Source organism: Onychostruthus taczanowskii, unplaced genomic scaffold (assembly GCF_017590055.1).
Source record: "Onychostruthus taczanowskii isolate IOZ18803 unplaced genomic scaffold, ASM1759005v1 scaffold18, whole genome shotgun sequence".
Classification (NCBI taxonomy): domain Eukaryota; kingdom Metazoa; phylum Chordata; class Aves; order Passeriformes; family Passeridae; genus Onychostruthus; species Onychostruthus taczanowskii.
The window spans coordinates 9,758,122-9,783,014 of NW_024499017.1; the positions used below are offsets into that span (position 1 = coordinate 9,758,122).

The following is a 24,893-nucleotide window of genomic DNA, read 5'->3' on the forward strand; positions in this document are numbered from 1 at the left end:
CCACGCGGTGTTTGTTGAATAAGCACAGCTATCTGAGCGTTTCACTGCCTGGCATTTGGGGATTCCCATTGTCCCATGTGGGATTCATGGGCAGTCAGGTTTCTGGGGATCATGGACTGTCAGTTTTCTAGACATGCTGAGGGCTTGTGTTTTCTTTCCCCCTGCCAAATGATGAGATCCCTGGTTCTTTCCGTGAGCAGCAATCAAAATCTCGGATTTTTTTTCTTCCCTGCAGTTGGAAAGAAGGTGTTGCTGAAGCTGGCTCATTAGGCCATGAGCTCTTCAGGCCAGGAAATAGGAGCTAAATTTAGCTTTTGATGAAGTGTGAGCTCTTTAGTATCAGGAATAGCAGGGCCTCGTTGAGCTGGGCTAGGCTTCTGCTCTTCTGCTTTCCCTTTGTAAAGCACAAGGTGTGATTATGGTGCAGTGTGGATGATTATGAGGAGGATGCTACCCTTGATAGTGAAATAACTGGAAGAACCTTTTGAAGGAGATTGAAAAAAGCCTTACAGTATAATTTCATGAGCTGCTGAGCACCAAATGTAGGAATAGTCCCAGGAAAAAGGCTTTGGTATTTCAGTCACGACAGTACTGCCTTGCTTTCCTGTGGAGTCCTTTCTTTTAGCCTTAAAGCCACCACTTCCATCCCTGTCGCTCGTGTTGTTTTATTAATTTCTTGGCAATCGAGTGCAGTCAGAAGGAAAAACAAACAGAGCAGGAAGCCTTGACAAGCACAACAGTCACACGTTCAGCTCGGTGCTTGACCACACTGTTTGTGCCAGGGAGTCCCCACAGTAAATGTTTCCACTGGGTTTTCAGTAATATTTTATTTTAGTCTCCTTGGAGAAACCTGCCTTTTGTTTTAAGTGCCAGTCCAGCCAGTGCTGTTGGTGTGGAGAGGTCATACAAGGACCACAACCCAGCAGAGGTAGGGAATATTTTAAGGAGGAAAAGGGCATTTCTAGCAATTCCCAGCAGCTCTCTCTCTACCCGGTGTTAAGGCAGAAGAGAGGCAGGTTTCCCTTGCAGGTCTGCTCAAGTCAGAGGTGCAACAGAGTGATTTGCATCAGCAGTATGAAGGTTTTGTACAGCTGTGTGGGGCTTCCTGCAGCCCTGGGACATTGCTCTGTTCCCATGGCTGATAATAAATGGGGGCAGAGAAGCCAGTGCTGTTTTATGAGTCACAGTAATGAATATCAGCTAGAAAAAAAGCACAGCAAAACCCCCATCCTGCTGACCAGAAAGCAAGTGAGGGAGAGAGAGAATCACAGAATAAACTGAGGAAGAATCAAAGCCAAAATCTGGGTCATCAAATCCCACTTATTGCCACATCCATTCAGATGGCAAAATCCCCTAGAAGCATGTGTGTGAAGGACGCTGTTGCAAGGAAAAACTTGGGAACAGTTTGCTACATGGACAAGCCTGTTCTTGTATTCTTCTGAATAACACACATGCCAGGAGCAAGGGATGTTGTAGTGGTAATTTACTGCTAAAGGAATGGCAGAGGCCTTCACCATAATTTTTAGAATGCTCTGTTTCTTGCAGAGTTTCTGGTGTTTTGTTTCTCAGTAACACACAGGTTCCTATTTAGTCTCCTCCTTGCCTGGGTGCAAATTATTGCTGGGGCTGTAACACTGGCATGAAGCAAGTGTTCAGTTTCTTGTTTTTTGTGAGCAAAAAGGAAAACTTGCCTTTAAAACATTCACTGCTTTTTAATAATAAACTTGTATTCCTACTCATTGACTAAGAAATGAAGTAGTTGGGGTGCAGAGCAAATACTTCCTTTTTCAGCAGAGGTATAAATTCACTCATGTTGACCAAAGCTTTGCATGTGCAGGCATTTAATCTCTTGCACAGTTTTTCTCCTGTGAACTGTCTTTTTAAAGCAGGAGAGTTTAATCCTATGAGCAAAGTTTGTATTACAGCTGACCCCAGGTGGCTTTTCCTCTCTTGATTGAATCTTTGCACCCCAAAAATAAGAATATAAAATCCTTCAGAACACAGTTCTAGGATCATTTAATCTTAAAAAAAATACTGCTAACAGTAGATGTTCTTAGAGTAGATATTCTTCTTCCTCATTGTAATAATAAATAAGCTTCAAGTAATTTAATCTTCTTGCACCTTTGAAGAGTTTTAGTCCCACATTTTCCTGTTTCCTAAAGTATTTTTCTACTGTGTTGTGGTTGTACAAAAACAATGTGAGGTCTTGATTGTGCAGGAAGCTCAGATGGACCGTGTGTCACCCACTACCCTGTTAAAGCCACTGCATTTAAGAAGAAAATTGTTGGCAGAACTGGGGCCTGAACACACTAAACACACAAGGGTCCTAAACTATTATTTTGCATACCTCTATGTGTAAAATTGTATTTAAGTACAGTGAAGAATTACAGAATCTTCATTGTACTTCAGTTCTGTCTCATTTACTATTTGTGACAACAGCGGGCAAAACATTTCCAGCTGAATTTTAAGTTGGAAAGGTAGCAGTCAAAAGAGTGGGGTAGAACTGGACTCAACAAGGCTGAAAGTAAAAAAACTTCCCTTGTGTGGTCAGAATGCCTAAGGAATGGCTGGTTTGAAGTATTTTCTGTCTCATTTTCTCCTTTTTATTGTACCCTAGAGCTGAACAAATATAGTAAACTATGCCCTTAGCTGCAGTAAAAAACTGTAGGTGTCAGTTCCCAGGAAGTGATGACTTCAGTGCAGAAAGCCTGGGTTCTGTCCCTGCACATCAGATAAACTGTAAATGTCTGTGTGCAGCCCTGTAAATGAATTGTGGTTCTCTCCACTGCTTTACACATTGGTGCTCTTTGCTAAAACTTCAGCAGTGTTACTCACAATAACCTGAATGCCCGAGTAGGTCAGTGCCTGCAGAGTTGGCTGGGAAGCTGAGCACCCACAAGAGCCTGGTGGCTCTTTTTTCATCCTGCCATGCTATGAACTCCCTGTTCCTTTGGTAAGAAAGAAATGCTCCCTGTAGTGCCTTCTCAGTGTAAGCCTGAAAATGAGGCAGGACCAAGGGATGCTGTGCAAGAGTGGGATCTTTGTTTTCCTTTGCAGGAGATCCAGCATTTCCTGCATGGTGCTGTGGTTTTGCTGGGGTCAGGTGGCCGGAAGGGTGCACAGGGAGGATTAGTGCCTGCAGCCTGGGAGAGATGGGGAGTGCTGGTGTCAGCATCCCTCAGGATAAGGGTGGCTGGGTAAAGCATTCAGTCTGTGCTGAGCATGGTCTAAAGACACTGGTGAGATGGCCATTGGCCTTCCAGGCTTCTCTTTCCACTGAGTCCTGATCACTGGTACAAGCGTGGGGATTCTCTAAAGGTTTGTTTTTCTATTTTCTGTTCACTTTTGTTCACTTTCTGCTTCGTTCACTTTGTCTTCTTTCTCTTGATTTTCCTGGGAAGTGGTCTTGACTAACAGCCTGAGCTCTGAATGTTTAGAGGGTTCACACTCCTAACCTAGACCCAGGTGCCAATTTGCTTGATCACTTCTCTACAATAACTAAGTGTAGACAGTGCTTGGCCCCACAGTTGGAACTTAGTCACTTGGCTAATTTTACTTCTAAAATGCTTTGTATATTGCTGCCATGGAGTTGTACTTCCTTTGCCAGTTCTGGTTTTGTGTCTTGCCGTATTCTTCCTTTCTTTTCTCCCCCGGTATTTGCAGTCCACTTGTGTCTCCTGCTCTGCCTGGTGCTGTTGTCCTCACTAATAGTTAGGGCTCCAGTCACTTCCAGACTCTATCTACACATCATATTCTCTAATTATTTGCAGTGGTCTTACAGTCTGTACCGCTGACATCATTAAAGTAGGAGAACAATTAACAGATCTCAATTTAGGGCTTCAGCATTTGTTCTTACTTTCAGACCAGGGCTGAATCAGGTTGATATTTTGCCTCTTTGAGTGAAGTACTCTCTTCCCCTGGAATAGTTTTGATTATATTGATTTAAATAAGAGTATCTTAGTTTGTATAGTTCCTATAAACTCAGTCTTATTGGTGCAATTGCTAAGTTTACATGAAGACTACAAAAACCTTCGGTTTTACTTATTCTTTAGAGGGCTTTGATGCTAGAATTTGGAAAGGAGTTTTTTTGTTCTCCTGCATGAACCAGTTGTCTCCTCAAAAAAAGAAAAAAAAAAAAGGTTCAGTTTCAAATTAAATTTTTCAAATAAGTCTGTTGAGGTTTAAGAGCCTTCTCTCTGGGAAAAGATAAGAAATATCTAAGTACATTTCCTTCATATCTTTTTAATTATGATAAAAACATTCTTCTGTGTTTTGCTGGCAAATTATTTTTGACCTTTTCATTGTATTAAAATATAGTATAAAGTATATTGAATTGAAATTTAATTCTGTGACATACAGGTAAAAAGTCTGTCTTGTGTTGTAATGCCCACATATACCTAAAATACAGTGTAAATAATGGAAAATCATTAAATATTGTCTGAATGAAATATCCTGAAGATCTGCACTCCAAATATTTTTACAGTTTTTCATTGCATGCAAAAAGGAGAAAATAGAAAAGGGAAGTTTTTAAATTGCATTTGTAGCAATTTCATATTCTGATATATCAGCATTCCTTCTTTAAATTGAAGGTTTTTGATAAATTCTGTGGTCAGCCAAGATTATTTGTAATATATTTATTCCTGCTTTATTGCCTCGACATCTACTGGAGGAGCAATTGATTCTCATTAAGATATAAATAATATGTAATGCATATATAAAAGGATATTACTCTGTTTAATTCATAGTAATCAGTCTAAATTTGTGTCACTGAACCATCAGTAGCTGACCTTGATATTAAACATGTTTTTGGTAACCATACAGTATTTTTACTTCTGGTATTCCTGCCATTATCAGTGAATTGAATGAGTGTTGGGAGATTAAATACATTCTGTACTGTGGATTTTGAATGCTTACCTGAAAAGGTGTTGGGGAGTGACATTTGATAAGTGATGCTCTAATTTGCAAGAAGTATGTGCTTTTTGACTGGCAAAGAACCTCACCTTTTTCTTTTTTTCTTTTTTCTTTTTTTTTTTTTTTAACATGGATTTACAGGCTAACCTGTAATTTTCAGTGTTTTTGTAAAACATTTTGAAACGTGGGTAAAAACTGCCCACTGGCAGCGTTAAGGGGGAACTGGAAAAGCCAAAGGGCATCTCTACCCACTCAAATATTTCAGACTTATGTCACCTTGTTAAGGCATGCATATTTACGTCACTCTACATGCCTTTATATTTTTTGATACCAAGCCTTTTGACCTTTGGGAGTGTTGAACTATTCCTCCATTGGCTACGACCTGGCTTCACACTGGGAATTTCTGGCAGCTGTGCTTAATATGGCCAAAAATGGGTGATGGCTGGGAGTGATTATTGCAACATTCATGCTGTTGCTGCAAACAGTCTGTGCATGTATCTGCACGTCTGTGTGTGCTGGGCTTTTCACTGTTTTAATATCACTGAAAGAGCTAAGACATTATTTGAATTGCTTTGGGGCCACGGAGGAGCAGGACAAGGAAAGAAACCAGAGTATGGAAAAAACCCACTCCTCCTATTAAAATGTCAGCCCATCTTCCTACTCTCCTTCCAGTGATTAATGGCAGAGGCAAATGCCCCACAGACATTAAAGATCTGACCCACACCTGACTGAATTCACAGAGGATTTTTCAGTCTTTGGGCTGGACAGCATTTCATAGGGGGTTAATATTTTGTAAGGTTTTGGTTCAGTATTTTATAATGCAACAAGGTCTTTGTATCGCTGCTTGCTGTGAAAAGAAACTGGTTAAAGTGCCTGAGTGATCTGAAGCACTGGTAGAAATTAATGAATCTGTCTGTAACTTTTCTTTATTGCAGGCTGCGAACAGCTACCTGAGGGATCAGTGGTTCCATTCTTTGCAGTGGAAGGTGAGTTCTGTACTTCATCTTCTTCATTCTCTGCCTCCAAGAGTACTTTTTAGAATTCCCTGTTTGTTCATTGTCAAAGCTCTGAATGGATAAAGTATGTTCTTGCAGAAGCCCTAAATTAGAGCATGTCTGCAGTTCTAACGTGTCTGTGTCTCGAATGAGGTGGACAAATTAACTTGTTACACAGCCCAGCTTTATCAACATGTGACTGGTCTCAAAAAGTAGATGGGCAGTTAATTCACATTTAAACAGAACAGAGATGGGATGGTTTTAGCTTTGCACTGTGAAGTGTAATATGCTATAGAAAGTACACCTCATCACATCCTCTGGACTCTTGGGATATTTTGACGTTTTTTGTTTGGTTGGTTTTGATTTTTCTGAGAAGCTAGGGAGAAAGAGTGTCTTTTAGAGTTGTTTATTGTATGTGTAACATCAATCAGTGATGCATCAGTCTGTGTTTATACTTAAGGATGATTTGGAATTAAAGGCAGTTTCCATTTCAGAGACCTCAAGCCCTTTCTCATTTTCAGTGGGAACAATGGACTGATTGCCCTGAGTAGGGAAAGTGGATCACTGTGACAGCATTGTCTCTCCAAAGCAGCACATTCCTCATCTAAAACCGTAGCTGCTGACCTTTGGATGGAATCTGGATGGATCTTTGATGCAGTTAGAAACGAGTTTTGGCCAGATGCTGAATATGGTTGTCCTCCTTTGCCTTGCAGTGGGAAACACAAGCAGTAGCTTTCAGCTCAGGACTTGTCTTCAGCAGGGTTTCAGTGGAGTCAGCCAAGTTGGCTGTGCACCTTATCAAGATTTCAGCCTGCTGACAGCAACCACATGGAAAAATATACGGAAGTCCCTCCCACCAAACTGGTTTTGTTGTTAGGTGTATTTGATAGTTGCAAAACAGTTGTGTGGCAGAACTACAGTGTTGGTGTGCTTTGTGTAGCCATCAGTGTCTGGGAGAATCGTGTTCTGAGCAGTTCCAGGTTCTTATCAGCAAAAGCCAAGTGTTGAGATCTCCTTTCCCAGACCACTGGCATATTCTGCAGCCTGTTACCCTGATTGCCCAAACCAGAGTGGGACAGAAGTGCTGATAGCAGAAGGCTGGGTTGTGCTGTAGCACTTTATTTTGGCCTCTTGACAGTATCATTAACACAATACCCAGCCAGCCTTGATTTCTTTGCAACTCCTGAGGATAACAAAGCACTTAAAGCATGCAGATGCATTATCTCCATGTGGCCATTATTTTCTCTCCTGCTTTGGCAGGCAGGGATGATCAGAAAAAGCATGGATAGAAATGATGATGGAATGAATTTCTTTTCCTACCTCACCCCACCCAGGATGGTTGTGGCACCAAAGTACTGATGGCTCATGCCCACTTTGTTCCTGCAGTGAAGGGAGAATTGGGGTTGGAGGTGCAACTCTGGAAGACATCAAGTAAGATGTGGTAAAGGTGCAACATGGTCCTACCATTCAATCCTCTAAATAAATTATTAAAAAAAAAAAACAAAAAAAAGCCAACAAGAACAAAAAAAAAACAAACAAAAAACCAAACCAAAACAAAACAAAACAAAAAAAATCCAAACCCCAAACAAAAAACCAAAAAGGAAAAGTAAGAAAGCAAGCCAGGCTAGACAGAGTGACCTGGCTTGCCTGCATGCCTTTCAGTCATGGAGAAGGAGCTTTGCTCTGTGGGAGTTGTTTTTAAAGGAGCATTTCTTAAACTTTCCAGTGCTTCTGACCCAAGCCTCTCATTTTGGGAAACTCTGAGTAATTTGACTTGGTGCAAAGTAGAATTTATTTTTGCTTCCCTACTTCCCTCCCCACCCCCATTAAATTTGTTTCTGAAAAACAAGTGAAACATTATCTTGATTTGAAAGCCCTTCCCTTTACCAAGAATAGCAAATAGTGTTTTCCCATAAGAACAGTGACAGGGTTTAGTCACTGCCCAGGTACTTGGCACTAAGAAATTCCTTTTTGCTAAAATGGAGGTAATTTAGTTCTTGCTTTTTGTTGCTTAATAGTTCAGAGGAAGAGCACCTGGTAGTGTTTTGCTCTTTGGCAGGCTTAAGTGAGATCCCAAGGGGCTGAAGAACCAGGAGAAGCTGTCAGTGTAGAAGAGAAGTGAGGGAGTGCAGTTGTGTCTGCCTCAGTGAAGTTTATCTCTTTACTGGCACTGGAGCCTATGACTTTAAGAGCCAGGTGCTGAGGTTCATCTCACTCCATAATTTGTATGGTTTGATGATTAAGCAGGTAGGGAGGGAACCCACAAAAAACAGGAAACCTATTCTTCTGGAATGGGGCATTTACACAAAGCACCAGATGGCAGAGAGATTGCCACAGCTGTATTATAATTGGGTGGTTGTGCTGATGAATGAGATATTTGTCCAGTGGTCTTACAAATAATAGGTCAAAACATTTCTGTGGGATGTAGAGCACAGATGCAAACCGGTGCAGATAGCTGTAACAGTTGTTCAGGGGAAAGCATTCAACAGAGATGATCTTGCTATTGTTTGTACTTGTGTGGTGGGAGCATTTAGGGAGCCCAGCTGAACCCCAGTGTGCTTGCCACTAGATTTCATTTTAATTTTCTCCTGCCCTGCCCAAACAAGGCTGGAGGAATCCACTGTACAGACAGCAAACTGATATACTGAGAATTTCCAGCAGTGGGGATTGCCCTCTCTTAAATTACAGTTATGAGAACAAATTCATATTCTGTCAGTGTCCTTCTGACTTTTTTTGCTGTGCTTGAAGCCTTGGGAATCAGATGCTGCATGTACCCTGAGCTACATGGGAAATGGGAAGGAACAGCGAATAGCTGTGTCTCAAATATTTGGGGAAGCTCTTTAGGTTCAGGCACATACTTTGGTTTTGTAGGAAGGTGCTAAGGTCTGTGAGGGAGCTTTGATGTGGTGCAGTTTTAAGGTTTAACATGCTGTGGGAATTCAGTTTGCCAACCGGCACCCTGGAAATTATTTTTGTTCTAGAGACAGACACGGAAATAAAAATCAAGAATAATTTCTTCCTGTGACCCAGAAAAGAATAAAAGAGATGGTACAGATTAACAGAAATAAAAGAGAGCCAAACACGTAATTATCCATGCTTAGATCCAGCTCCAAGGGGTTTTATGTGTCATCCAGCTACCTAGCTGTCTAGGTGCTTACAGAGCTTTTTAGTTGTGTCTTTTTCCTTGAATATTGGGCTCATTGAATTCAGTAGGGTGTAGGGATACTTCCATACAAGTGTTCCTTATGTAGTCATCTTCTCTTTGGGCTTTCCACTTCAAACCCTCCCACTAAGGGCTACTCATAATTCCTCATTTAATCTGGATATCAGTGAGTATCACAACTCCTAAAGGATTATTGGCCACCTCAGCCTATTTTTAGAAATCCTGATTTCCTTCAGCTTGTAGCTAAGCCAAACTATCTTTGTCCAGAGAATAAACAGAACATGTTAACAACTCTCCAGCTCCTCAAACATAAATCATTAATCCATTGTGTAAGGAAAGTTCCTCTCGACCAGGGAGGTTGGATTGAAACCATGATACATAATCTTTGGTATGTGGAAGCTGATAAGTCATAACAGTGTATCAATAAAGATAACAACACTTTCTGTGGGTATACAAAAGAGAATAACACATGCAGTTCATTGCCCTGGCTGGATCCAGGGCAGATACAGTGGTAACCAACCACTTCTGCAGGGGATGGACACAGCTAAACTTGGCTTTGAGAGGTACTGGGACTAGTAATTTTGGGACACACACAAATAAGCAAATACATACTGTTGGTATTTTCCCAGCCAGGAAATCCATCCATCTACTTAGTTGCTTGTTTGTGTGTTGCTCTCTTTGGGCTAAATGCACTTTGTGTGCATTTGTAGTGCTGAGCACTGAGAGGTACCATAGAAAAACTGTAGCCCCATTACACCACATGCTAAAAGTATTAATCATTAAAAGGTACACTTGACTAATTTAGTACCACGTTACATTTCAGTTAGAAAGACATCAGTGAGGTTTTTTCCCCCAGGAGTACAGGTATAGATTTACATTTTTTTTAGTGGGAATTCACCTAAGTTCATGCAGGGCATGTTGCATTTTTTATTGTGCTTGATAGTAAGCCCTGCACACTGCCCTCATTGTGGGGTGAGTTGCTCGTGTTTTCTGGTCAGCTGGGTGATGCAGCAGTCAAACATGTCAGTTGACAGCCTTTGGGGGAATGTCCTGAATTGACACAACACAGAACAGAGCCAGGTCTGCAGGAAAGCATGAAGCATGACTCAAACTAAGCTCTGTGTGCTTCTGACCTGGATCTTATAGAAAGGCTTGCCTGTACCTTGTCTTTCCCACTGATGCTTTTTACCAGTGCCCATGTGTCCCCTAATGAGTACTGCTGCTTGGTTAGGGAGTTTACACATCTCTTAGCAGGGACAGTGCAAATGTGTTAATTGTAGGATTGTTTAGGTTGGAAGGGACCTTTGAACATCATCTGGTCCTCTCTCCACCCACGCCACACTTGTCCTCATGCAGTCCAGGGCTTACTTTGAAGTGGTAGGAGGCTGCTGAGAGCCTGTGAAGCCCCAAACCTGGCACAGGACCCAGCAGTGCTGGGCTGAGGGGAGCAGCCCCCTCCCCATCCTGCTGTCTGTGCTCTACAGCCCAGCATATGTGCACACCCCTGACCTGCAGCCAGCAGTCACGTTACCTTTTGTTTTAAAATTCATTTTCAACCCAGACCCCATGTTTTGAATCTCATGAATTAGGAAACTGGAACAATGTTGTCATTTGGGATTTGCAAACGTTTTGCATTGAATACTAAAACAAGCGATGTTGGCCTTTGTTCAAAAACTTTAATTTTGGATTAATACTTGCCTGGTTCTCATAGGGATTGTTCTATCTGTGTGTTCAGGAAACAGATACTTCCATGCACAAGCAGCCCTATTAATTGCAAAGGGATTGACTGTCAAATAAAGTCATACTTGACCTAAATGATGATATGCTCTCTGGTCTTCACTGTGACCAGGTTAGGAATTTCTTGTTAATTAGTATTTTTTATGCAATAGCCATGGGTGAGTAACAGGTTTTGTATCAAATGGTGAATGTTCAGAGTGAGTTACTCTTCTTTGAAATTAAAAACTGCAAAATAATAAGTTAAGAGCAACTGTTCTTGAAAGTGTGGTAAAGCCTTCATTGTGTAAAGCACCTTTACGGCTTTGTCACTATGGTAATGATTAAAAATAGTGCTGATACAGGAGTGGGGGTTATATAGAATTTAAATGATGACATTAAAGAAATTTACAGCCTTAAATCTCAGTAAATCTTGCCTTAAAACTCTGAGATCTGGGAAGAAATCACAGTGGATATAATTAAAAGGGCCAGTGTGTTTAGTGACCTAATTTATGATCTGAGAGAGAAAGATTTGGTACCCTGTGACAATTCCATAGTCCTCGACTGCATAGTGAAAATTCTATTTGAAGAGCTCAGCAGTTCTTTGGAGTGGTAATTCTGGACTTCAGGCCTCTCCTTGATGGTTACCCAGCACACAAAACTGTAACTGTTTCTTTGCTTTCTTTAACTGAAACACTGAGGCATTTTCACAGAACAGAGAAGTTTTCATTTTCTTTTACTTTGAGGTAAAGCAATAAATAATTATGATACAATTAGGCCAACAACGGGTTTTTTTTCTTTCTTTCTTTTTCCTTTTGTGTCTATGTGCAAGTCAATGATAGAATGATGGGAACCAAATATGTGGAATTAGGTTTTGCCTTTCACAGCCCCAGGATTTTGGGAGCATTGTGAGCTTTGATGACACACTAGTGTTGGACAAGCAGATAAACAGGTTGGACAGATAAAAGGCAGCCCACAACCTTTTGGCTGGTGGTTATACTCTTCCTCTGAAATGCTTGGGTACCACTTATGGGAGATCATGATCACATCTTATTATTTAAGATATCCTGCCTTTGTTCTGCATTATGGTGCTGTTCTAGTCCAGACTTTGTAGGGGACAGGTGTGGGGTCCAAGGGGTGTGTAAATGGATCTCTGTTGCCAAGAAGTGAGACAGCTCAAACTGGTACCATTCTGGTGAACATAGTGAGACTGTTTTTCAGGTTTTGATTACTCTTCTCATGGTGAAGTTGATGTTTGCTGTCATGGTTTGTTCTTTTCTGTATGAAAGGTAACATGAAATCCAGCTGTGTGTGCCTGCTATTCATCTGGTGATTGATAAGACCACCCTGTCTGTTATCTGAACAACCTCATTGCAAATTCAGGAACAACATAATGGAAATCTTGTCATACTTAACAGCCTTTTATTTCTAGAACATTTATTTTTTTTGTAGTTAAGTTGGGGGGGATGTCTTTTTTTTGCTTTCTTTTTGGCTTGAGGTAGCTTCATGAGCACATGAAGTCTCTTGCCTCTCTCATTTTCCAGCACAAGTTTGACAGTCTCAGTCCATCTGTTATCAGAAGTCACTTGAAAATTCTTGGCCTTGTTTTCTGTTTCTGGGATCTCATTTTGCTAGAGGTAGCTGTGCTGCCACAGCAGAAAGGCACAGATCTCACTTGGGAGGTGGAAATGAATAGATGAAAAACAGACAAGATGTTGACAGAAAGTTTTTTCTTCTATTCATTTATGAAATGCTGGTAATGTTTTAAGAACTGGAACAGGTGGAGTGGCTAGTTTTTTGTTTTTTTTTTTTTTAAGCTTGAACTGCCTTTGCACTGGGAAAATACCTCACTCTTTCTGGGGGGCCACTGGAGCAGGTTCCTCCCAGAAGGTACATCTGCAGCAGCAGCAGCTGAGCACGGGCTGTGCTCTGTGTTGGCTTCACATGAATCACTTCAAATCTGGGAGCTGCATATCCATGTCAGCACAGCACTTTGTCCAGCCCAAGGAGGCTCTCGGCAGCACGCTGGGGTGCCAGCCTGGATCTGAGCTGCTGCTCTGAGCTGCCCTGTCCTCATCCAGCCATAGGCACACGAGCTTTGGGCACCCCTGGCTGCCTCCTGTATTGCCAAAATGGCCTTTTTTAAGGAGGCAGAACTCAAGCCAATTAATGGCCTGGTGGTGAAATTTGAGTAGAAACTAGGTAGTTATTTTCTATCTTGCTTTAGCTAAGTCAGGACCAGCTCTAAATTTTCCCCTCTAGACTTGGATGCTATCCTATTCAAACTAATATTAGGTCTGAAGATAGAGGGGTGTCAAAAACAGCTGAATAAACAGGTCAGCTTGTTATTGTGTGCTTAGGTCTCAGCTCTGAAGAGGAGCAGATACAATTGCTGGAATATGTTGTTTCTCAGGAATGCTGAGCTGCTGGCCAAGAGGGATCCTCGGGTTTTGTGCCGGTGAATTCCTCCTCCGCGTTATTCCAGGGCTGACCTTATTACTAATTCCTTGCAATTCAGGATTTTGAGGTCATGGTGGCCAAGAATTTCACCAAATTGCAGCTTCTCATCTGTAGCTGTCATAATATAGAGCTGCACCAAAATTATTCTCTTGTTCAGGTTTCTGGCTGCAGAAAAATCTGGTTTTAGGAGCTCTCTTGTGGAGACAGTACAAGACTGGTAGGCTTTCCCAGGAGTGTAATTATCCTCCTCACATGATGCATTGGGTGTGAAAACCTAACTCTGGGAGATGACACATGATAAGTGCCTTGTTAAGCTGCTGCCATGGGGCCCAGTTCTGCATTCTGGATCTTATGAGAACTCTTGGTGTTAGGAGACCTCCATGACCCTGAAGGAGCAAAGGGGATCTAGGTGTTGTTTTAAATTTCTCTGTCATTTCTTGCACAGTTTTGTCCTTACATTATAGTATACATAATGTATTAGGGGATAATAAAATTGCTGCTAATACCAAAGAAAACTGTAAAGCAAGTGTCACAGTGCCCTAACTCTTGCTATAACCCTCATGTTCATCTTGTCTGTCACAGCTCCTTGTCTTTTTTTCCTAGAACACCTGTGTCATCTGCCCTAACTCTTGCTATAACCCTCATCTTGTCTGTCACAGCTCCTTGTCTTTTTTTCCTAGAACACTGATGGTTTTAAAATTAGAAAAAAAAAAGTATCCAGAAGCCAGTGTATCCTTCATTCCCTTCTCTTCATTCAGAAGCCATTGCATTGCAGCTATTTCCCATCTCCTGGTCTCTGGTGCTCTTTACTGTCTTATTTAAGATGAGAATACTGGATTACGTTGTGTGACCAGAGGAAAGATCCATCAAGGGCAGCAGGGATGTTGTGAGTGATTCTGAACATGAGGTGGGCAGTGGTTCTGGGAGCACCCCAGTGATCTCTGGTTCTCAGCAAGGATTTGAGTCTTGGGATCAGAAAGCTGTGAGTCTTCGTTCAGTCCTGCGCATCACGCAGTACAAAGGAGAAGGAAAACAAGGAAATTGCAGAGATCCAGGGGCATTTTGGTAGGCTGAACAGTTGCAGGAGGTTTGGGGGTTTGTGCTGATGTGGCACAATAAGATGCAATGTAAAAACATGGAACAAAGTGATGGGAATGTTTCCAGTGCAAATGCTGCTGTGAAATTGGGCATCTCCCTGTGAGCAGCTGGAAAATTCAGTGCTCCAAAGCCCATAAAGAAATACTCTGCTTTTCTGAAGTCCCTATTAAGATGCTTGCAAGCATCACATCAGCATCCAGTCCCTGCTCTCCCTAAGGCTCTGCAGCAGCTTTCTGACACAAACATGTTCCTTGAGCCGTGCACATCTCTCTTGCTGACGACATTGATGATGCAGGTGCACAAGAGAGAAGCCAATTTCAAAGCCATTTATGGTGTTGAGGAGCTAGAAAATCAGCAAAATAATACATTTGCCAAGGAGGAGAAAGTGAAACAGGTGGGTAAACGTCCATTTGGAAGGTTTTGCTGACTAGTGAGAGGGGAGGAGAGCAGAAAAAGCTGAGGATGTCCACTGCCAGCAGTAGAGAGTAATAAGGAAAAGGGGTGACGTGGCTTTTCAATCCATTTTGCATATCTGGGAAGAAATAATTGCTTTGTGTACTACTTGCTGCTACCTCAGCTTATTGGAATTTCCCAGAAAAATGAAAGGGGGATAGATTATCTTTCTGAGGTTATCTTTTGTTAGCAGTTACTACAATGTGTAGCGATAGTAGCTGCTCACTCCCAGTTGGAGGTGGTTTCTCAGGTGGCGAGCTCTTCCGATCAGGCTTCTCACATGCCTGGAATTGCTGGCATGTGCTGTGCAGCCTTGCAGATGAGGCCACCACGTCCTGTTTTCCCGGTGATCACCATCTCTCTCGTGCCCGAGTGGGATCTGAAGGGTGCAGTGCCCAGGTGGGGGGGCTCTGCACAGCAGGTATGCCTGGCTGTGCTCCATGGTGGCCTTGTGCACAGCTTTGTGCTCTGCCAGACCTGGTCAAAGTGCAGTGATGATAAGATTGTGCCTGCTCCTTTTTTTTTTCCTACACAGTATCTTTTCTCTGCAGTGGCCAAGTCATTTATTCCCACCACGGGCTGGGAGCTGGTGGATGCCAAGGCTCCACAGACACAGCCATCATGTGTACAACATAAAGGGCATGAAGATAGAAGGAATTAGGAGCCTGGATCAGTTCAGCTGGGTGTCAGAGGCATTTTATAATCTAGTCAGTAACTGTAGATCTCTGCACAGAAAAACACACAGCAAGGACCACACCTAGATGGTACTTATTGTCACAGTGCCTTGTGTCATCTGTGCTCTGTTTGCTGCATGTCACGCTGTCTGCTGTGCTTTAGTTATTAAATACCACTTTTTTGCCCCTATGCACTCAATGCAGTTAGTCCACTGAAGGCTTCAGAAAGTGTGAAGTGTGTATGGTACACATATTCCTGCTTTTTTCTAGTAGTCTTTTTTTTTTTTAATTTTATTTGAATCAGACATTATTTTTCTGACTCTGGGTCGTGCTGCAGATACAGGAGCAGATCAGACTCCCACCTCTGGAAACGGTGGGTTTTCCCAGAACACTGAGATCCTGATGTACAGACAGTGTGGGGCATTTGCTGCTCTGGAGAAAAGGGCCAAAGCTGCTGCAGGGAGCAGTGAGGTCCTGCAAGAGGAGGAGGCAGTTGTGTCTGAACATGTTTGAGACCTTCCCTAGTGAGTCAGAGGCTGTTCAAGTCCTGTAGCTCGAGCAGGGTGTCTGGCTCCTGCCCTGTTGTGTGTGTCTCTATGAGAGTTTTTCTCACTCATTCTGCAGAAGATATTTAAGTAACTCAGGGTTTGTAAACTTCCTACTCCCCAGCCTGCAGTTAGGGCAAACCTTTCCTGTATGTCTGGGACAATTGTGTTGATAAACTGTTTTGAAGTTTGTTCTCCTGCCCAAGATAAGGAGGAAAAAATGTTGCGTGACTTCTGTGTAGTAAAAAAAAAAAAAACCAAACCAAAACACCCAAATGCTCATGGGCAAGATATTTTAGAATATTTCTTCATTTGGGGAGATGTCACATGGAATTTTCAACCCAAGATACCAGCCTTGTCTCTACTAATGCTTTTTGCAAGCAGGGAGTGGCTTGTGCTTCTGCTGGAGTATCTGCAGTCATAGTGAAATTCCGCATAGCCAAAGCAACATTAAAAACAAACCCCAGCTTGGCTCTGATACCAAAAATACGGAACAGCAGTTGCTGTGTGCAGGATGAAAGCTGATGTTTTGCCAACCTGAAGTGTAAAGCTGGTGCTGGAACTGGGGCCTGAAGAATGGGAACGTTTGCCAAAAGGAAATGGAAGCAGGGATGGAGGGTTTCGGGGAATGCATCAGCGTCGGCCATGCCAAAAAATGTCTCCCCTGTGGACAGGTCTGATTACAAGAGTAACCACATTAGCCCAGGCAAAGTGCAGCTGGAGCCACCGTTGGCTTTTTGCGTTTTCTAGCTGGGTTTACGGCATCTCAGATGCAGGAATGAGGTAGAGCTGGGTTTGCTCGACCAGCTGTGTTCTGCATCTTACAGAGACTCAAGGGCTGTGCAGGGATTCGAGGGAAGACAAGGCACCAGCAGAAACAAAGCCCAGTTTCTTTGCTTGGTAGTGGGGAGGTCTGCAAGGATGACCTCTTCCCTCCCTGCTTAGGGAGGCTAGAAGGAAGCCACAATTTTTGAGTTGCTTTCAGTTTTTGGAGAAACACACACACTGCCTTTGCACGCAGGTTCGTCTTCAGTGGAGCTCATGAATTTAATGGTTTAATTTTTTTTCCTTTTGCTTGGGTAAAATATCCTTCCTGTTCCATCCTCTCATCCCCTGTTGTTACTGAGGGATCTCTTTGCAGCGGTGTTGAGCATATCAGAGAGCAGAAGCCCAGAAGGATGGGCAGTCAGTTGACAGCTGTGTGCAAAGGAGAAGGATATATATATATATGTATATATACACACACACATATATGTAGATAAGGTCTATAATATGCTTTGGGAGCAAGTTCTTCAGTGCATTAATGTCGCAGCTGCCCAGTGTCATGCTGAAAGGCGACTGAGGAGCCTGCCCTGTCACCCCCCTTTGTCCCATGTCCACTTTGCACTTCTCTTGGTTCAAGCAGGAATGCGTTTTGTCTCTGATCCATGCTTTTAAAATTGTGTTTATTTCAGCATTCTTTTCCTCTGCAGTGGTACTGTCCCAGTGGTACCTGAGCAAAGGACAAACGCTGTGCTTGGGGGAAGTGTCTGTGTGGCTGTTCCAGCTCGTGCATCAGTAACAGCTGAACCCACGTCACCGCCTGCTGAACCCACTGAACTCTGGCAGCTCTGGAACGGTGCTGACCTGAGCCTTGGGGGTTCTGGCAGCTCTGGAATAATGGTGACCTGAGCCTTGGCCGTTCTGGCAGCTCTGGAATAATGGTGACCTGAGCCTTGGGCGTTCTGGCAGCTCTGGAATAATGCTGACCTGAGCCTTGGGCGTTCTGGCAGCTCTGGAACGGTGCTGACCTGAGCCTTGGGGGGTTCTTGCCTGGCTTAGTGAGATCTGGAGCAAGGTGGCAGGCACTGGTGGAAAAAAACAGGTGAATCAGACTGAAAAAGGTGGTGACCAGAGATGGTGAGATGGGAAAGCACAGCAACAGGGTATCAGCATTCAAGTTGCTGAAGGCACAGTGCCTGCCAGTGGTGTTTCTCCTCAGGGTACCAGGATCCAGGAATTGCCTTGGAGGTCTGAGGGTCAGAACACCTCAGTTCTGCTCTCTTCCTGGCTTGCCATGTGACATCAAAGAAATCACCTTGGTTTTCTTGCTCTTTCTCTCCTTCTTGCTTTTAATCACCGAGACTGCGAGCTGCTCAGGGCAGAGAATGTCACTGGGTGAATTTACTCAGGCCGTAGATTCACAGGTGCCAGTCTCAGTGTAATAAATAATGGTGATTTTACCAGGATCCTTTTTATCCGAGTTGACAAAAAACAAAGTGTTGTTTAGACCTTAACTGGGTGAGAATCAGAAGAGCTTATCCTATAATATTTCCCTCCATTTCTCTGGCCTGTGGTAAGGAATTTATGGGAAAGTGAGCCTCGACCAAGGCAATTGCATTTAGAGAAGCAACTGAAGCAGAGAACTTGGTGCACTTCAGCATTTTGCACCGGGTAGAATGAAATATGCAAAAAAGCTGTGACCTGAAAACATGGTGGAGAGCAAAAGTTTGCTGCTGCTGTTTTGCAGCATATCTCTGTTTTAGAGAGCAGCACATTAGTCTTTTTGTACAGAACTTACAGAAGGTCAGGAAGAGTTTGATTACTGCAGCATGAGCAGTTTGAAGTCCCTGATTTAGAAAAGTTTCCATAATCTCATCCCAGCCCCAGCCCTTTGGCTGGATTGGGACTTTGTATAGATTTAGTAATTTCAGGTAAGTTTCTTTTTTTTTTTTTTTTCATATTGGTAAGTGTTGCAGGGAGGAACATAGTTCCAAAAGCTTTCAGAGGATTCAGCTGGTGACTTAAGTCCATCTCTGCCTAGCAGGGAAAATTCTGTTAGCAGCAAGTTAACCTTAGGTATTTTTCAGAATACCGTGAAGTAAGTGATACCTGCTAATTTCAAAAGCAGAATATGGGTGTGGCTGACGTTTAGGATGCCAAGCCCTCTTTGTTTTCAAGAAGATAATGAGTTAAAGGTCAAAATGCTAGCAGGTGATGCTGTAGAATACATGGTGCACCTGGCCTTTGTAGAACAGGCCAACATGTGTGTTGGACATGGCCAGCAACTCTTCCTGTTCCTTGTTACGCAGCGTTTGAACAAAATGTTCTGCTGCAGTGGAGAAAACCTTTCCAGAGTCTGCTCTCGGTGTTGTTTTTATCTCTGCAGATTTGCATCTAGCAAGAGGCACCTCCATTTTACATAAGCACTGTCAACATCAAGTGTAACACTAGCCCGTGTCACCCGTCCCCGCAATGAGCTGGGGGAACCTTTGTGCGGGAGCCTGACCTTTTCCCTCTTGCTGGAGCTGCTCCCGTTGCTCAGCAAGAAATAAACAATTGCTGGCACCCACAGCCCTCCAGGGCAGCTCCTGTTCCTGCAGGAGCTGCAGCCTGTCCCGTTCCTGCAGGAGCTGCAGCCTGTCCCATTCCTCCATGAGCTCCATCCTGTCCTGTTCCTGCAGGAGCTGCAGCCTGTCCCATTCCTCCATGAGCTCCATCCTGTCCCGTTCCTGCAGGAGCTGCAGCCTGTCCCGTTCCTGCAGGAGCTGCAGCCTGTCCCGTTCCTGCAGGAGCTGCAGCCTGTCCCGTTCCTGCAGGAGCTCCATCCTGTCCTGTTCCTGCAGGAGCTCCATCCTGTCCCGTTCCTGCAGGAGCCTCCCTGCTAAAGACTCAAGCAATCCTTTGTAGGCTGCGTGTGGTAAAGGGGGAAGAGAGCTAGAATTTAGCAGGCTCTTCAGCATTAGGGATGGTCATTAATTGTCTTTATATAATGAAATAATATTTGCTGATGGGAAGACAGGTACCTGAGAGTACAGAATGTTCTCTGGCTGGCAGTGGCAAAGCAAGGATGAAATTTTGTCATCAAAAAGGCTAACTTCATTTTTCCCTCTTTGGATCAGGTGTGGTGGCTGCTTTAAGATGTTCCTAACATGAAAGGTCTTGCTAGGGCTCAACAAGGCAAATGTTCCGTGCTGGCTGATTTGTGCATTAGAGTCCATTTTTCTTAGCTGTTGACTACATCAGTATTATCATTTTTGTCCAAGAAAGTGGTGTATGAGCAAGGGCTACAAGATGAGGCTATTATAGGATAGAAAAATATACGAACATCTTACTTGAAAAAAGCTGAAAGTTTCCTAGGCTCTCTTGAACTTTCTGTTCACAGCAGTGTTCAAAGGCTTTTGAGCACTGATGGTAAAAATGACTGCTTATAGATTTTTGTCACATTTCCTAGCTTAATAACTCTAGAAAAGTAATTTTTCATACGTGGACTTAGTTCTTTCCTCCTGTAAAAGAGGATTGAGACTTAGGTCTTGGAGTTTCTGCAAGACTTAATTAATTAGAGTGATTTGAGAATGAATGCCCTGTCATGTCACTTATTCTCCTCATTCTGCTTCTTCTGGGTACTTAATAAATTCAGTGGTTTTGCATTTAAAGTCAGCATGGTGAGATTTTGGAGTGACACTGGCTGTGTGGCTCTGGCTGGTCAGTAACTAGAAGGGTCAAATTCCAAGCTGGCATATCTTATTTTCACTCACATAAATTTTCACAGGAGCTTTTAGTGAAATCCCCCTAGAAGCTGGATTCCTACCCTGGTATTTCTCTTGTTCAGGCTATTAATGATAAACGTTGTGTGAACTATTTCAGCAACTTGAAGGCATCTTTTGCACCTGCACCCAGGGGGAGTGAACTCCTGGGCTGACATTCTTGTTCTCCATGTGGGTCTTTACCAGGCAGCTTTGTTTTTCAGCTGGTGAGTGATTGTTGCTCCCTGCTCTGGAGCCAGCACAGGTAGAATGGAGCAGATGGCTCAGTGTTTCTAAGTGCTTGCTGAGACACAGCAAATTGCTTCTGTAACCCACTGATAGGTTTCAGGCTTTAATTGAGGCTTTCAGCAAGGCGCTCAACAGTGAAAAGCATTCTGCTGAGAAAAACAGCGCTGTAACCATGGCCAAAGGTTCAGGACAGCAGAGTTCAACCCTCTTGGGGATGGCTCCTTTATTTATTTATTTATTTTCTGCTGCTTTCCCACCATCATTCAAGACTCCTGTAATGCTGTTTGCAGGCTGCAGCTCAGTCTGTCAGTGCCACTCAATCATTTGTGCTGGAAACATGAAGCACACACTGATAAATTTGGATTCTGTGCTTGCAGCAGGCTCGTTGTGTCTGCAAAGGTGGCTATCTCGTGGTGCTCCCTTTGAGTCCCTGCCTGCCCTGCAGGAGCTTTGGTTGGTCTTCCCTGCATGGCAGCGGGTGAAGCTCCTGCTCTCTTCCCTCTGATGTATGTCAGCATCATCAGAATTCTGACTTATAATGGACATCTCTAAAAGGGAAAGAAAAACTCCCTTCCTCCTCCCTGACTCCAAGCAAGACTGGATTTGACAGCGAAAGAAGGATATTTGTGGTGGAGTTGTCTGAGCAGCGTCCTGTTGGGCAAGAGTTCCCTTCAGCAGCTTCCCCTTAGGCTGAAGGAGCTGCTCTGAAAATGAGCTGTAACTCACCAGAAAGGGGCAGCCCAGAGAGGCAGGGATGCAGTAACCCAGTGGTCTAACTCTCATCCTCCCACTGTCCCCACATTTTGTCAGCTTCTAATTCTGCTTTGGCTTCTTCACAGTACAGGGACAAGGAATAGGTTTCAGCATTGGAAATTGTATCTCTTGAACCAGCTTGGTTTGGTGTCCTCAATTAATCAGAAAGTTGTTGTTTCCAGTTTAAAAACTGTCTAAATAGTCAGAAGGGAGTTATTTCCAGTTAAAAAAACATCTGGTTGACTTAAATTTAGTGCTGGACTGGGTCTAACAAAAATATCCTAAATAAAGGCACTACCTGAATAAGAGAAATTAGATTCTCTGATTGAAGTTTCCTAAAGAGTCCAGGAAATCTGTAATGTAGAAGTAGTGCTGGTTGCTTAAAGTCACTGTTGGATTCTCTCTGTCCCAAGGAGCTCAGCACAACAAAGATTTTTGTGCAGTTTTGAAATCCCAGCCACATTTGATAATGTCTGCAGCATGTTTTTATGTTCCTTTAGCTTTTCAGTGGCTTAAAATGCACTGGAAGTGTGAACTAGACTGCCAGTGTGCTTTTGTACTTGGCATGAATTTAATTAAAAAGGTAATTGGATTGCTTTATCAGTCTTGGCGTGTCAGCCTAGTGTCACTCTCCTTTCCCCTCTCTAACAATGCTGAGAAACCCAGTGCATATGAAATCTGCATTTTTCTGCATTGTTCTCTTCTCTGGTGTTTCAGGTGGGGGTTCAGAGGTGACTGTTTGCTGCTGAGCAGTGGATCTGCTCCAGGGTGGGAAGGAAGTGGCTGATAAGCAGAGAGCCAGCGTGGTCAGATGGTTCCTGCTGGGGCTGCCCTGGGCCAGCACGGGGGAAATGCCAGGAGCCACAAAGCTCCGAAGGCAAACAAAGCACACAGGCCCTTTGCAGAATCCCTGCCTGGGTTACACTCGTGTATAGCCCAAAATGTGCAGCTGCAGTCTGCAAGGCTGCACAAAATGGGCAGTTTATGTGATTTTCATGGAAATGCTGCTGAGGAATGTAAGGTTCATTTTTAGTGCAAAACTCCCATGTTTTCACGTAAATATGAGGGCCCAAACAGTGCTGTTAAATAAACCTGAGCATGTGTCCAGACTTCTCAACATCCTTTTTTGCAGAGGACCAGGCTGTGCAGAGAGGGGAGTGTGAGCTAAACACAAGTGGGGTCCTGGCAGTTTCTGTCCCTCAGTGCAGAGCTCCTTCCCTGCCTCTGGCACTGCCTCCATGCTCTTCAGAGCCCCTCCTGCCTCTCCTATGCCCCTCATGTTGTTTTCAGATGTGATGTTTGAACACTCATCATCATTTCCTTGAGCTTGTAGAGTGCCACCAAGCCACCTCTGGGAATTTGGGTGGGTGGGTTTTCTCTAAAGATTGCTTTTCATAATATGAAGGAGCTTCTGTTCCAGTAGTTTGTGGTCACATGGCTGCTGAGGAGTAAGAGTTGTCCTCTGCTTCTCCAGCTGGTCTGTAGGTGGGACAGTTAATGAAATAGCTTGGACATGGTCAGGGGCATGCAGAGAACTGGGGCAGATGGGGTTAGGCAATCAGGCATGCTGTTCTTGAGGGTGGAAATGCTGTTGTGTGGAAGATTTGGAGGGTGACATCATGACTTTTCAAGCTCCTTCAAAACAGAAGATGGTCTATGAGATTTTTTTTTTTTTGCTTTGGCAAAATTGAAATGAATTCTGAATATGAATTCACATTCAGAATAAAGGAACTAGAAGAGTGATGTTTTGATGGCCTCTCTCTCTCCCCTCCGTTGCTTAATGAGTCTCTTGAAAAGAACTTAAGCTTTAGAGACAGTTCAATAGCAAGTATCTGTTGTTAGCCTGAGGAAGGTGTTAGCAAGAGGAGATGATTGAAAGAAAGATGCTCTGGAGTTAAAAAACTCATTTTGAAAAGAAAAGAATCATGGTTTCTCATTGCTTCCACAGAAGAAACTGGTTTAGACATAAAAGGTTTTCTTGTCCATTTAAATGTTTCAAGTTCAGCTTTTCAGCCACAAGAAAAGGCAAAACCGGACATACCAAGCAGCCCCCTTGGGCAGTAGGAAGCACAGCTGCATTCAGGGGGTTTATGGCGGTGTCAGTGTGGCCCTTTCACATGTCTTGCAGAAGAAGATTTACAAGTACAAGAAGGTGCTGAGTAACCCCAGCCGCTGGGAGGTGGTGCTGAAGGAGATCCGGACGCTGGTGGACATGGCGCTGACGTCCCCGCTGCAGGACGACTCCATCCACCAGGCACCCCTGGAGATCGTCTCCAAGCTGCTCTCAGAGGTACCTCAGCAGGGCTCCTGTCTCTCTCAGATGAGAGACAAACAGTTAAAAGTTTGGGGGTGGGTTTTATTTTAACTCGGGCTGTCAAAATTCTGCCTGCGAGTCTGCTCGTGACTTCTGCTCACTTGAGTGGAGTTTGCACTTGCTGGGGAGAAGGAAGATTTGACCCATCTTATGTAGATTTCTAGAAAAAAACCAAGCCCTATTTCTGTTGTGTTTGTTGGTTTGGTTTTTTTGGTTGGTTGGTTTTTTGTTTCTTTGGGTTTTTTAATAATCTACGGTAAATTTATGTGGGTTTAACTCCTGTGACTTAAGTCAGTGGTTAAGCTCCCTTTGACTCCTATTCCATTGGCTTTGCTTCCATGACCAATCAGTTTTGTACCAATATATATACACACACCCTAATAAATTATTTGTATAGCTATTTTAGTTGTACTAAATCTGGTAAAGAAAAGTGTTTTTCTTCAGAGTTCTCTCTCCTCCTATAATATCTATTTCAAATATTTAACTTTTAATGGACAGGAAATGTAATGCCAAGCAGGCTTTTCTTGTCTTTGTTCTGATGTGATAGCAGAAGGATTTGATATAAACAAAAAAATCCACTATTATTTTTTCTTGCAATAGTAAAAAACTTTAGCAACTCACACCATTGTAACCTCTGAATGGATCATGCTGCTGAAAAAGCACAGAGCTAACTCTTCTGCATAGGTGGTAGCATAAGTGACTTGCAGTCAATTTATTGACTTTTCCTGGTACCATGTTTAAAGAAAGAATTTTGGGAAAACTGGCCACAAAAAAGACCCACCACAACAATCCTTTTAATATTTTTTGTAAAGACTTACAGTTTGTGCTAAGAAAGCATTTTAAAGGAATGTATTACTGGCTTTACTTTCTCAACTTGAAAGAGAGGATTGAGACCTCTGGCATCCTGGTGTTTGTGTGCTGAGCTGAAGGAGCAGTGAAGGCTTGCACCAGTCCTCAGCAGGCACTGTACCACCTCCTTGAGGAGAATGATTTTAATGCCATGGTTTTTATTCAGAAAATAAGCAATTGAGTCTTGAGCCTTTCTTCTTGTGTCTGGTGG

General features: G+C 43.2%; 1 protein-coding gene across 1 annotated transcript in view; it reads left to right on the plus strand.

The window, feature by feature from the left end:
* LOC121333922 (c-Maf inducing protein) overlaps positions 1–24,893 on the plus strand; it is a 130,443-nt gene that overhangs the window by 71,714 nt on the left and 33,836 nt on the right. The window contains exons 3-4 of the mRNA XM_041400726.1: positions 5,847–5,897; positions 23,648–23,809. Of these exons, the coding sequence (XP_041256660.1) occupies positions 5,847–5,897; positions 23,648–23,809 (213 nt within the window). The remainder of the gene's footprint in view (positions 1–5,846; positions 5,898–23,647; positions 23,810–24,893) is intronic.